Source organism: Taudactylus pleione, unplaced genomic scaffold (assembly GCF_031769625.1).
Source record: "Taudactylus pleione unplaced genomic scaffold, aTauple2 ptg000256l, whole genome shotgun sequence".
In the NCBI taxonomy this organism is placed as follows: domain Eukaryota; kingdom Metazoa; phylum Chordata; class Amphibia; order Anura; family Myobatrachidae; genus Taudactylus; species Taudactylus pleione.
In genome coordinates this window covers 989,892-1,004,552 of record NW_028284658.1, presented here as the reverse complement: position 1 = coordinate 1,004,552, position 14,661 = coordinate 989,892, and the positions used below count along the sequence as shown (strand labels likewise).

Sequence of the window (14,661 nt, the reverse complement as noted above, 5' to 3'; positions counted from 1 at the left end):
AAAGTGTGGGTTTTTAGAAGTGGGGATGTTGCACATAGAAACCAATCAGATTCTACTTAACATTTATTTTGCACCTTCTAGATGATAGTTAGAATCTGATTGGATGCTATGTGCAACATCTCCACTTCTAAAAACTCGCACTTTATTAAATATACCCCTAACTGTCTATTACTATATGCAACGTTCTCCACTAAAACTCACTTGGCTGAGTTCTCTCATTGTGTAATACGTTAGCTCTTCCTAAAGGCTATTGCCTCTTTATGTTGCCTCAGTGCCTGATTCACTATGAATCGCTATTGCGATCGCAGCTGTGATTACGCACGGAGGTCTGCTGCGAAAATATGCTAATGACTGCAATCACAAAGCCGTCGCACAGCCAGCATAGAGACGCCCACTACCGCTATCTCACATACGTAATACCTTGCAGTCGTGCGTATACATTGGGAACATCGAGTAAAATCAGCCCCGCACACACAATTACAGCAGCCCTGACCTTATTCAGAAATTGCTAACCTCGTTGTGCGCAGTGAGTACACAAGCAGCAGCTAATTTATGCATGCCCATGCAACGGCGTTCAAACGGACAGACATGCCTGCGTTTCTCCGACCATTCCCACGTAACCACCCCCAAACGCTGGCCTCCCATCACTCACTCTATAATGACTGTCTTTCTGCGATCACAATGCTAACTCACGCACGTGCACTGCAGTACATACGCATGCGCAGTACGCACCATCGACCGATCTGGATATGCTGTTGCAGTTGCGATCCGTGATGAATCAGGCCCCCTGTTTAAAAATTCACTGTGTGTTTAATATATATGTACTTCACTTTTTTATTTTCATTCTTTATATGCAGCTGTAGCTGCTCTTAACTATCTCTGTACACTGCACTATTCTTATTATGGTGGTGCCCTGGGGCAGCTTGGCTGGGCCAGTTTTGGGGGGTCCTGCGCTCTGGATTTGAACCCTAGTATGTTAGGGACCTACCCGAAAGAGGTTACCTGGATATGGTGGGTGGGCCTATAACCTTGGCCATGATTATGCTAAAAACCTCTATTGATTGCAAAATTGTATTGTATTTATATATATTATTAATAATTTGGAGTTGTGCACCTGAGATTTGACTGTTTCTGTGCCTGCAATTAGTCTCATCAGATAGCACCTCCCATCATATATATAGTCAGGTTGTGCAGTCCAGAAATCTTTCCCATATACTCCATTTAATGTGCTTTATTGCACTTCTAAGGGAAAGGAGACGCCCTCATTCTGGATTAGCACCCTTCCTTATTGGTTTAAAAGCATGGAGTATAGTAATGTATATGCACACTGTATTAGGCACAATTCTAGGTAAGTCCTACAAGTTATATACTGTAGTGCAACTTTGGTTCATTTTTGGGGCGTGGGTCCCCCTGGATTGCGTTGGTTGATCTGTCTCAGGGCACCGCATTATAACACATTTTCCTTTATTACACATTTTAACCCTTCACTGTGTGTTTGATATATATGTACTTCACTTTTTTATTTTCATTCTTTATATGCAGCTGTAGCTGCTCTTAACTATCTCATTACACTGCACTTTTCTTACTATGGTGCGCTATTGCAATTAATCAGGTGTGACTGACAATCAGCATTAAGAGGCTGCAGAGAAGGATCTGCAATGAAACTGTTATCAGAGACAACATTACAAACTGTTCGGTGGTAGTAACATTCTCTATAATTGCAGATTTTAATTTACCCAGAACTGATTAGTAGAGTCATTATAACAAATCTGGTGCAAGATGCTAGAGAATTTGTAATAGAATAGTCCCATTATTTCCTATTATGATAAATATGAGTGTTCAGAATAAGAGTCCGTATAATTAAAGTTTTCTCAATGTTATACATCTCATACATTTTTAGACGTTCTATAGTTAAACGTTTTTAACATCAACAGAAATGCATTCAGCTGGACAGCAGGGGGAGCTCTCTGATCAAAATCTGAACCTTCAAAAATTTGTCTGATTAGATCTCAGACAAGGATAGAAGATCAAAGTTCTCATGTGTTTCTATGGGGCTCTATTTACTACAATCCGCATATTGAATGCAGATTGTAGTGTGATATTAATGACTGAATTCGCATTGCGAATTCAGACTATATCACAGGGATTTACTACAAATCCCTTGCAGGGACAGAGCTTGAGATAAAGCTCTGTCCCTGCGAATCCCATCCGAACACTAGTCACAGTATTTTCATAAAAAATACCGGGACAAAGTGCCCGCGCATGCACCGACCGCCCGCCGCTGCTACCCCCCCGGCGGTAAGCCCCGTCCCGACACTAAGCCCCGCCCCCCACGATCGCGCTACCCCCCGCGAATAATAGCACTTACCTACAGTCATTGGCGCTCCGGGAATATCTTCCATGCCTCCGGTCAGCTGATATCCCATACTGCACTGGGAGCCGATCACCTGATGACCGGGCCGCAGTGCAGCATTGGAGACCAGCTGACCGGAGGGGAGTCATCACCGGAGACCCGACCACCGGTCCCTGGAGTCAGGCAAGTCAATTTTTTTTTTTACTTTTTTTTTTTTTTTGCAGTGTATCAGCTTGCGGTCTGTTTAGACCACACAGCTGATCACTGGGACCGGCTCCGGGCTCTGCCTTTTAGAGCAGAGTAGGAGTCCGGTAACCGGGGGAGACCCTGGATAACACCACCTCCAGGTAGCGTTATTATCACAGGGCTTTCCCCGATGTTTTTTCACATTTTATTTTTAGTAACTTTGGTCGGATCACATTTCCCATTACAATTATGGGAAATGCGATCGGCTTACTAAAAATAAGTGATACTTAGGGGTTGGAGTAGAATTTTATTAATTCTACTCCAATTGCCCTGTAATAACAATAGGTGATACTAAAATAATGTGAAAAGGGTGTGTTATTTTAGTAAAAATAATGTTAATAAATAGAGCCCTATGGGTGAGAGCTGCAAATACAAAACAATATACTAGTTACAGTGTCACAGCTAAACACATTTACTCCAAGTGTAACCTACAATACTGTCGATTTTGGCACTGTACAACCAGCTGCCATGACCGACACATTCAATTCCTGGTAGGTATAAAATAACAGTATTTTGTTAGTGTATTATTATTATTATTATTATTATTATTATTATTATTATTATCATGATAGATAGATAGATAGATAGATAATAGAGAGAGAAATAGACATACAGATGAAAGATAGACAGATAGATAGATAGATAGATAGATAGATAGATAGATAGATAGATAGATAGATAGATAGATAGATATGAGATAGACAGATAGATAGATAGATAGATAGATAGATAGATAGATAGATAGATAGACAGATAGATAGATAGATATGAGACAGATAGATAGATAGATAGATATGAGATAGATAGATAGATAGATAGATAGATAGATAGATAGATAGATAGATAGATAGATAGATAGATATGAGATAGATGGATGATAGATAGACAGACAGACAGACAGATAGATAGATAGATAGATAGATAGATAGATAGATAGATATTTATTGTCACTGCAAAAATTACAATTGAGAACATCCACATTTAATCACAATTTATCATTTCAGATTGACTGATTTAAACTGACGATAACAGATGGAAAATAAATGTTCTTAAATCAAGATGTTCTAGCCTTTATACACCTGATCCGTCTTTTAGATGGAAGGAGGGAAAAAATGTGATGGTTATGGTCATGACAATCTTGTACAATGCTATTTCCCTTACGACGACAGTTTTAAGAGTAGATGTCTTCAATTGACGGCAAATCACACCCAACAATACCCACAGCTGTACGTACAACTCTCGCTAAGGGGGAGATTTAATAAAGCTTGGAGAGAGATAAAATTGGAGATAAATAGCACCAACCAATCAGCTCCTAACTGTCATTTTTCAAACACAACCTGTAAAGTGACAGTTAGAAGCTGATTGGTTGGTGTTAATTATCTCTAATTTTATCTCTCTCCAAGCTTTATTAAATCTCCCCCTAAGAGCTTGCGATCCCCCCTGGTGCTATTTTTCGTACCAGACTGTAATGCAGTACGTCAACACACTTTCAAGAACACTACAATAACATCTAACCAAATTTTCCTTATTGAACGTGAATTTGTAACGTGCAGTTTCCTTAAAAAGAATAGGCGCTGGTGTAGATCATTGAATTTCATTCAGTTATTCATGTTTTATTCTAGAAACAGAAACAAGATTCCATATTCAGCCGTACCATTACCAGAGATTTATACGACCCGGGAATAACATCAGAGTAACTGCACTTGCTACAGATCTGCAGAGCAAGAAACTTAAATTAGCATCTAAGAACATCATATTTGATGTCCCTGGTGTAGATATCCAGGTACGTATTAGGATAACTACAAGATCATGGTGTTGTTCCTACATGTTGGGTCTTACAGAGGGTTGAGTCCAGCCAATGTGCAGCTTGAGGCAGTAGGTGATATGTTGCATTCTTATTCCTTATACGAACAACCGGTGCCGTACCATCTGTGCCGTTCCCGCACCCTAAGCCCGTGATGTCATGCCTAGGGGCCACCAGTCCGGTAAGTAGAGCAATGCCTGGAGAATCCTAAGAACGCTCTGGGCAGCTCCACAGGCTGCTTGTCTGTAGAGTCCCTTGGACGCTCCGGGCGGTTCTGCAGTAGCACTAGTGCCGTTCCAGACAAATACAACTGCACCAGAAATGTAAAGATGATTATATCATCACAGAACAAAAGAACCCTAATGTATTAAGAATAAATATGTTTATATTGTTTGATTCCAATTAGCGAGGGCTACCACTAACAATTAAACATATGACAGGCAAAAATAGCGAAAAGAATTGTCTTATTTGTTGCACACAACAAATAATAAACAAAACCTTCTGTCTATCTAATATTCACAGTTATACATAATAAGACTCTGAGCGGGTAAATACAGCTAATTTAGAAAGTCCAGAAAATGTAGCATTTCTAATTAATTCCAATAACTGTGCTGCCCCTCCAATTTGTGCTCATTGTTGTGCTATGCTGCCGCTTCCATTGACATACCTGCGACATTCCCATAACACGCCCACTGAGCGTACCATTTATACATGTGCCACCGCCCAGTAACACCCATCACATTTTCACAACATTTCTGATACATTACTGAAACATTATTTTCTTGTTACGATAGTCTTATCATTGTTACGATAGACTTATCATTGTTACGATAGACTTATCATTGTTACGATAGACTCATCATTGTTAAGGGGCCTGTCCATTACCCGACTTTGTGTACAATCCGAACAAAACCAGGAGGTTTTGGTCGCATTGTTCACAAAGTCAGGTAATGGATAGCCGTCAAGGACCAGCGATGCGCGTGCACGCTGGGTCCTTGCCGACCCCAACTATCTACTGAACATGCCCCTCAACCTGACTACGCTCATCAGGTTCGGCATGTTCAGAGATAGGAGGTTGGGCTCCTTCATTGAATGACGTTCAGTGAACGCCGTTCAGTGCGGTGCCCGCACCTCGGCGACCTGAAGGTCTGAACGCTAGACGTTCAGACTTTCAGGTCGCCTAATGGCTAGGCCCCTTTACGATAGACTTATCATTGTTACGATAGACTTATCATTGTTATGAGGGACTTATTTTATGCCTAAGTAAAAAACCTGGTTCTGCCTTAAAAAAATTGCTACTTTTTGAATCATACTGCTAAATAAACTGAATATTGTAAAACTCTGCAAACCCGCAGGCTATTACATTTGGCGCATTATGACAAGCACAATGTTTGGCAGCACATCTGAAAACAATTGCAGATCAGGAGCATTCCTTAGTACGGTATACCCTGTAAATGGGTTTTTTGAACCAGATATTGTGCTGAACAATGGACCTTATTCAGGTTGGATCGCAAAGCTGCATTCACACGCAGATGGTCGATTTTTGTGCTCTGCACATGCGTATGCATAGCAAACCAGCCGCTGCGATCGGGAAGCTATCGCAGTGAGCACACAGTCCCATCTCATGGTGATTGACATGAAGTGACCGTTTGGGGGTGTACGGGTTGGTCGGCGGAATGAAGGTGTGCCTGTGTGTTTGAAATCCGTTACAGGGGCGTGCATAATTAAGCCCCTGCGATTGCATACGCTGGCAGAGGTCTAGGTGGTGACAAGAAGGTTAGCAGTTGGTGAGATAGCGTCAGGCCAACCACAACTGTGGGGATGGTTCCGATGTTTTCGCTGACTTGCGGATGTCATGGGAAGTGGGCAGCTTTATACAGTGATGGGCGTCTTGGTATAGTGCAGCTGTTGCCGTGTGATTGCATTCATTAGCATATTTTCGCAGCGAGTGGGTGCGTGCAAACGCAGCCTTGTGATCCGTGCTGAATCAGGCCCAATATATCTACTTTTGGGACATATGGGGTACATACTAAACAGTTGCTGTCGGTAAACGTAAGGGCATATTTGCCATTATTCAGGAATTAGTCCTGATAATGATCATTCGAATTGCCCCATGTTGTGGTAATAAATTAAGTTTTGTGGGATTAAACAAAATCAACATTCATGCTATCGAAGCTGTAACTTGAAATTTTACCTTCTTGGGGAAAGAAGAAATTCTGAAGCCCCCCCAAGACCTAAATTGTAATCAAATTAACCTAAAATATGAATTCCCTGTGCCCACCTTCAGCTTTGCATCCTGGGTGGCTGCCCCTCTCATGTAGCCCTAGTAACACCCTTGCATGCAATGTATAAAAAGTAAAGTGATCTCTAATCACTTTACTTTCGGGCTTGGACTTCGGCACAGATACTGCGCATTTGGGAACTGTCCATCCATTCGGCACTTCCCCCTCTGCTAGGTCATGAAGTACCCTGTTCCCCTCTCCCGCTGGAACATAGACGATTTACCTGGGCGGCCAGGTGAGTCCAGGTGAGTAGTGTATGTCCCGGAGGGAGGGGGGATGGGATAGTCAGTGGAGAAGGAAGTGCTGAAGCGGCAATCACTGTGCCAGCTTTTGCGCATGTCTATATAATATCTGCTGCGATCTACACTTCATACATTCTGGTGATATTTCATTTTGCCCCATATAGTGAGGAAAGAAAACAATAGCTATAGAAGTTGGAATCACAGGGTTCACATGAGCAGAGGCTTTAGGGTCTATTTATCAAATATCCCTGAAAATACAGATACATATGGCCACTCATTACTCATTACTGAGATATTTTATGACTATTTAAAAAAAACAATTGTCAGGGCAGCTGAGCAATGCTCAGGTCCCTGATGATGCTGGCGAGCAGTTGTTACAGTAAGTACAGACATATCACATTTCTGGACAACCTGGGTCCTTACTGTTCATGAGTGATCTGCCATCGCCGGGTAATATATACCACACTGCACCTAGAGCTTGGTTGGGCATCCAGGATCCAGAAGATAAAAAACTAAAAATAAAATATATTTTTTTTTTATAAAACAGGGATAAGTTGTAATACAAAAAAAAATATTTAATGTACATATCTAGAAAATTGCTATTAATATCTTAACCAGTTGTATGCAATGTGCATAACTACTGTGCGGTCTTAGCTAATTTAATCTTTACAGAATTGCTACAATGTATTTATACTCCTTAGGTTTCCTATTGTCAGTGTGTCCAATGTGAACTGTTTTATACATTGGACCTTTTACTCCCATTCTGGAGTCTCTTAAGTGTATTAATGGCTTAGAGATTATACTTTATCAGAGGCGTAACTAGGGTCTTTGGAGCCCAGGGCAAGATGAAGAATAGCGCTCCCCATACACAACTGTGTGCGTGCACCAAAAATGGGAGTGGTCACATGCCACAAGGGGCGTGGTAACATGGAAAATGGGGGCTTGTCAACATGACACGTTCTGTCACTCTGGGAACATTCCTTTCCATTCCATATACACTGCAGCCCCATCCTCTTCTCCAACACCCTGCTCCTTCCCTCATACTGGCCCCTCCTCTCAATCATTCTCATTACTTTACTGTCACAGAGAAAAACTTAAATCTATTCTTCTTTAGAACAGATAGGATTATTTAAAAAAAAATCTGGAGCTTATTCAGACCCGGTCGCTAGCTCTACGAGCTCGCAACCAGGTCGATGTTGCTCCAGTGCGCATGCGCACGACGGAGCCGGCTCCATCGTGCGCATGCGTGAGACCCGGCTAACGATGGGTGATCCGTCGTTAGGGGTCTCGTAGCAGATGTAGCGAGCTGTCGATGTTGAGTGACAGCTCGCCCCGTTTGCTGGGCGGGCCGGGGGCGTTCCCGGCCAAACGGAGGCGTTCCTGTCGGAACGCTTGCCGTTTGGGGGCGGCCCCACTGACATCATCAGTGATGATGATCATCTCCTTGGGGCTTAAGGTTGATGAGACCCTACTTTAGGGTCTCGTCGTAAGCCCCAATGGTCGCGATGGTCTTGACCATCGCGACCATCACCCTTAGCGGTCGTTAGAGCTGTGGGTGTTAACCCACAGCCTAATGACCAACATGGAGGCGGCCATTCAGGATGCAAGCGGCTGCCGTTTCAGAACGACTGCTTGCATCCTATGACCGCCTCTGAATGAGGCCCTATATCTTTATGTGGGTCTCATGCAGCAACACTTCCTGGATGAGGAGAGGACCTGCAGCAAGCTCCAATCAGGAGCGGGGTTAGAGGGCATGGCCATGGGGGTAGAGGCCAGGCCAGGAAGGGAGGGGGTGAGCCGGTGATCCAGGCCAGGTATACAGGATGCAGAAGCTGCAAGCATTGCAGCGCAGCCCAGTCGCTCCTCCTCACGTGAATCCATGGCCACATCCCAGGCTGCAGTCTGCGTTGCCAATGTGTGTATGTGTGTAGTACACTGTAGTGTCACTGTAGCACAGCCGCAGTGCTGTCACTGTGACAGGCGGACAGCGGCTGCCAATCCTATCTGTGGCAGGGAGTCCCAAGGCACTGATAACAGACGTGGTCCGGCCCAATCCACCCTGGCTTCTGGCGCCCCCCACTGCTGGGCCTGCCATGGCACCAAGGCACATGCCCTGTTCACCACGCCCGCGTTATGCCACTGTACTTTATATTGCGCATGTGTGGCCCAAAAAAGCTGCACTTGTGCAGAAGAATCTATGGTACAGTCTGGACAGCAGCGGACATGTAAGGTAAGCATAACACCATTATAAGATAGAGGGTCTCATTCAGACCCGCTCGCAAGCGCTTGAGCGCCCGCAAGCGGGTCGATGTTGGCCTCTGCACACGCACAGCAACCACACTGCACACGCGCAAGCCGGAAAATCTCTGGGGCTTGCGGCAGACGAGACCCTACCACAAGGGTCTCGTCGCAAGCCCCAATGGTCGCGATGGTCTTGACCATCGCGACCATCATCCTGGCCGCTCATTAAAGCTGTGGGAGGTAACCCACAGCCTAGCAAGCGGCCAGGAGGCCGGAACATTTTTAATATGCGGCCGCCCTCATTCAGAGCGAGAGCTCGCATTTTGCGAGCGCCTCTGAATGAGGTCCAGAGTTTTTATGGAGCAAAATAAGAGGTGCAGATGGAGAAATCAGTGAATATACCATAAAAAGGGTTATCATTGCTTGATACTGTAAATAGACCCTAAATTAGTTTTTTCTGTATTACAGAGTAATAGAGTCCCAGGCAAGATGGCTGTAACATCCCCCAGGCCTCTGGGTATGAATCTGGGTGGGTTGCACAGCCACATTTTACTAAGTGGTAGTGCAACCTAAAATGCAGTATATCCATTCTTTAGAAACCTTGGCAATATAGAGGCACTAGTATCACAGTAATATCTCTAGTTCCAATAATATGTTACATTCTCATTATAATTGGATCTAAGAAGTGCTGCAACTAAAATGTTTAGATGTGACAATACAAAGTATGTAGATACATGGTACAGGGAATAGTACAGATAACACAATGACCAATTCTTTTCTTTATGATTTTTTCTTTCTTTTCTTTAATGACTTTCAGATTTATGGATTGCCAAAACTCAACCAACCTCTTAGTGTCATCCTGTCCTTCTTCAACCCTCTCAATGAGATTCTCAGCAGCTGTGTTATGACTGCAGAAGGATCAGGGCTCTTCCCGGGTGGCCCCATCACAGTACAGTAAGTATTGTCTTCTCAGTAGAATCTTTATATACAGTGTGATTTTTACTTAGTGGATTTCCTCATCTATTACAAACATAGGGGTCTATCCTTTATCGGACCCCGATAATTAACATAATAATTTGCGCAAGCACCGGAGCAATTCATCATTGTTCTGGCATGGAGCTGATCCGAGAATCACGGCTGTCAATCAGGCAGAGGCATAGCAGGGGCTGCGTGCGATCATGCAGGACCCATTCTGCACATGATAATTGGAATCTGCGTTCAGAGCTGAATCAGCCCCTAAGTCAGCACTATTCGCAGTTCTGGCTTCAGGATTTATAAAACCAGGAGTGTTTTGCATTTAGTATTACTATCCACTTGAAAATTGTGGCCAGATGCGCCGAATTACACCTACATTTGGGATGCAACATTTTATATATCTATCCAAAGCTCTTAGGGCCTGATTCAGAGCCGGACGCAATTAGCGCTCGCTCGTCCAGAAAATAGGGGTGGCTATTCAAATCAACCGTTCGCTCTTTGCGGTCTGTTCACGCCTCTAGGTCTGAACGAGCGAACAAAACTTGCGGTCGGTTTTTGAAAAAATACGCCCCCTGGCATCCTACCTCATGTCCGCTATTTATTAGATTAATCGAGTACATCGACCAGCGTATGAACTGCTCGCTATTCTTGGGGTTGGTTTTTGCTACCACAATTTTGCGAGCAGTTCTGGCTATAAAATAACCCAGTGACGTGGTCAATGACGCTGCTGTATTAATTATGCACACCCATAAAATGCCCGTTTTGACCTTTAAGCACGCCTGCGTTCGGATCTGCACTCCCCGTTTTCAAGCACCTTCCCCTGTTACCACCCACATACGCCTACTCCTGTCACTCAAATTATCAGGCATTCGCTATTTTGCGAGCACATGAATTTCGACCGCACTGACTGGTTCGCGCATGCGTATAACGATCCGTATGCATGCGCAGTTGGCCAAACATCGCTCGGAGCGAACGAGCGGCCGCTTATGAGCGGCTCTGAATCAGGCCCTTAATACAAAGATTAATCAGGAGCATTTTCACTTAGCAAATAATATATATAACAAACAGCTGCTAAAAATAAAGGTCAATTAAATTTAGTGTAAACCAGAGGCGTCACTTACATTAGTGACACCAGCTGCGGGCGTCCTGTGTCCTTCCGCGCACCATGTGCGTTCCCGGGAGGGGGGGTGGCTTCACGGAACGGGGGCGTGGCCGCGCAGAGCAAAGCCATGCCCCCTTGTGTGCCGATCTTGGGGGCGTTACTGCCTCCCGTTCTCGGCACACAGTGAGCTTTCCCAGCGCTCCTGCAGCTGCTGGGGCAGCCTACAGTATCTCCCTGCCTGTTTCTGTGTCCTGGCTTCACAGTGACACCATCCGAAGGGGTGACACCAAATTAGCAGCACAGCTCTGCTATTTTGGTGTCACCCCCTCAGATGGTGTCACCCAGTGCGTCCCGCACCCCCCTAGTGACGCCAGTGTTGTAAAAGTTTCTAGTCTGTCACGCAGATATACTTTGAAGTATAAATTCAGCATTTCCCCTAGCAGGTATACTCTTTAAAAAATACCAATAAAAACAATCTGAAAAGTTCCTCAGCATTTAATAAGCAGCGGGTATGCATTGTTTTTTATACTCAAGTGTTTTGCCAGCCTTAAATAGCAAAATGTATTTCAGATATAGAAATAGAGAGGGGCTCATGTAGAGTTGGATGTCAACACAGTTTGAGTTTTGTGTATGCAAATTAGGTTATTTTCTACTGCGCATACACACCAAAAAGTTTTCCACAACCATCCCTATGGCAGCTGGGTGGTATTCTGCACTTACGTCTCCTTGAATGAAGGTTAGATGGGGCCTGTAAGTGTGGCCAGATTGCATTAAGGGCATGTTCATCTAAATGCATGAAATGCTGACTACTAGAGAGATATCTATGCACCTGTCTGGAGGCAGGTGACCGACCCTAATACAGACCCTCCAACATGACCCGTTCTATTAGGTACAAAATGCTCTGCTCCTGGACTTCCTTCTAAATTTATGATTTCAGTCACCTGTGTTGAAAAAAACGTCCTCATCAATTACCTAGTTCAACACAATCATACATTAGTTGGGAAGTCCAGGAATAGAGCATTTTGTACCTGATGGAAGGGGTCATATTAGAGAGTAGGCTAATACATAATACAAACTGATGATGACAATTGCCTGAGTGCGTCTGTATCCCTGCCACTGATACACTTACTACCAGTAGTTTGGCTGCTGCAGTTTAGATCCAGGGGGGCGGGAGATTACTGTTCAGGCAAATAAGGGTTTTTCGCTGTTGCTGCTGCTGAGTGGCAACATCCACCCTGGACCCTACGCAGCCCAGCACACAGCAGTGTGAGCTGGGCTGGATTTGAGAGACTGCTGCCACTGAGCAGAAGCAATCTCCTCTCTCCTCCTGCCCGATGCACTACTGACCTGGGCCACCTCCGGCCAGCCCGGGCCTGGGTAAATAATACCTACACCCCCTTCTTGGCAACCCTTGCATATGCGACCCTTGCCGAGCTGCAGGCTTCTTGTGTGTACACACAGGGGGCCTGATTCAGAGCTGAACCCTCTGACCAGAGCGCTCGCTCTGAATCAGGGCCATCCTACCTTTTTTTGGAGCGTCCTCAAGTTACCACCCACAGCTTATGCGAGCGTCCATGATGATGGTCGCGATGGTCTTGACCATCGCGACGATCGGGCTTGCGACGGAGACCCTGCGGTAGGGTCTCGCTGCCGCAAGCCCAGGAGTGATTTTGGCTCTATCAGAGCCAAAATCACTCCCACTGACATCACTAGTGATGTCAGTGGGGCCGGCTTGAGACGGTAGGCGTTCCCATGGGAACGCCTCCGAATGGCAGGCACGCCCCCAGCACGCCCACCAAAGGGGGCGTGCTGTCAATCAACATCGACAGCACACCCCCTTTGGTGCGAGACCCGGAGCGACGGAAAGCCCGTCGCTCCCCGGGTCTCGCGCATGCGCACGACGGAGCTCCCTCCATCGTGCGCATGCGCAGTGGGAAAATCGACCCGCTTGCGAGCGTACTGCCGCTCGCGAGCGGGTCTGAATGACCCCCAGTGCACACAAGAAGCCTGCATCCAAATCTACATGATCCCCAGAATGCTAAAATCTTTTAAATGAACAATATTCATGCCACCAATGTAGGTACCCAATGTTTAGTTTGCTAACTTCTTTATCTTATTATAGAACACTTACATATTTTAATGTACTGTACTCTCAACATTCATTTTGGAACAAAAAAAAGTGAGATCTAGTTCTCTAGAGATTGGTTATGGTGTATTATTTCTAACATCTTTCCTGCTTTCAGTATGGATCAGATTTTCCCTGGTCGTGTCGGCTTTGTACGGATCTTCTGTGTGCCATTTAAAAGAGGAGACCTACAGCTGGAAGTGAACTTTTCCTGTAACAAGATCAAATACATCAAGGGAAGTGCGATCATCACTATACCCTGGATATGATTAGCTGTCTGTAATAATAACATTAGACATACACTACTTATATCCTGTTACGATAACCTGGGAAACACAGAACATCAGCAACTTATTATGCCAAATTTTACATATTGTTATTTTTTTATGCACTAATGTTTCTTATGTAAATTAAAGTGAAATGCATTTTTAAATAATTCTCTTTTTTGTTATATAGTAGGAATAAATTACTGAGTGAAAATAGTTTGCACCACATTTGCACTAAATACACTTTTCCACTTCTTTTTTGAGTAAATATGATTTATTTATCAAATTATATTTTATGAATAATTTATGACTTTTGGTATCTGCATTAGTGTCAATTGCTGCAAAACAGAACTTAAGTCATAAAAATGTTTTGTTATCATTTCATGTTAAAGTTCACCATCAGGGAAAAAAGCCCAATCTGTATTTGATAGTGAGCAAATTACAGTATATGAGAGAAGGGGGCAGAACATCTCACTTCTAGAAGCAGAGTTATTGGTTACTGGAATAAAAAGAAAGAACCAGGTGCTAAAGAATGAGTATGTCCAACCTAATACATACTTGCCTACTGTTGAAAAAGCATTTCAGGGAGATTGTGAAAGCAGCACCTATGAGCGCGTGTTACAGTGGGCGTGTACGGCTACATCTGAGAGACGTGTCATAAAGTTGACTTACATCCACATGTAAACGAGCCCAAAAATACTTAGTAAGATCTATTTGTTGATGAAACCACGCTAACATTTTTCAGAAAATGCATAGGGATCATTGTGCCTAATAACCAATGCAGAGAAATGATACTAATTATCCCATTTGAATGTATATACCGTATATACTCGAGTATAAGTCGACCCGAATATAAGCCGAGGTACCTAATTTTACCACAAAAAACTGGGAAAACTTATTGCCTCGAGTATAAGCCTAGGGTGGGAAATGTAGCAGCTACTGGTAGTAATCCCTCCCCTGGTACTGCCCCCAGTAGTAATATTCCCCCTCTGGTAGTGCCCCCAGTAGTAATACCCCCCTGGTAG

At 44.2% G+C, this 14,661-nt stretch overlaps 1 protein-coding gene across 1 annotated transcript in view; it reads left to right on the top strand.

Moving 5' to 3' along the window:
• Nucleotides 1-13,727, top strand: part of LOC148514860 (protein-glutamine gamma-glutamyltransferase 5-like) — a 66,163-nt gene extending 52,436 nt beyond the window's left edge. Inside the window, exons 11-13 of the mRNA XM_088480774.1 lie at nucleotides 4,222-4,382; nucleotides 9,986-10,122; nucleotides 13,489-13,727. Coding sequence (XP_088336900.1) covers nucleotides 4,222-4,382; nucleotides 9,986-10,122; nucleotides 13,489-13,639 — 449 coding nt within the window. The 3' untranslated portion in view covers nucleotides 13,640-13,727. The remainder of the gene's footprint in view (nucleotides 1-4,221; nucleotides 4,383-9,985; nucleotides 10,123-13,488) is intronic.
• The last annotated feature ends 934 nt before the right edge of the window (nucleotides 13,728-14,661 follow it).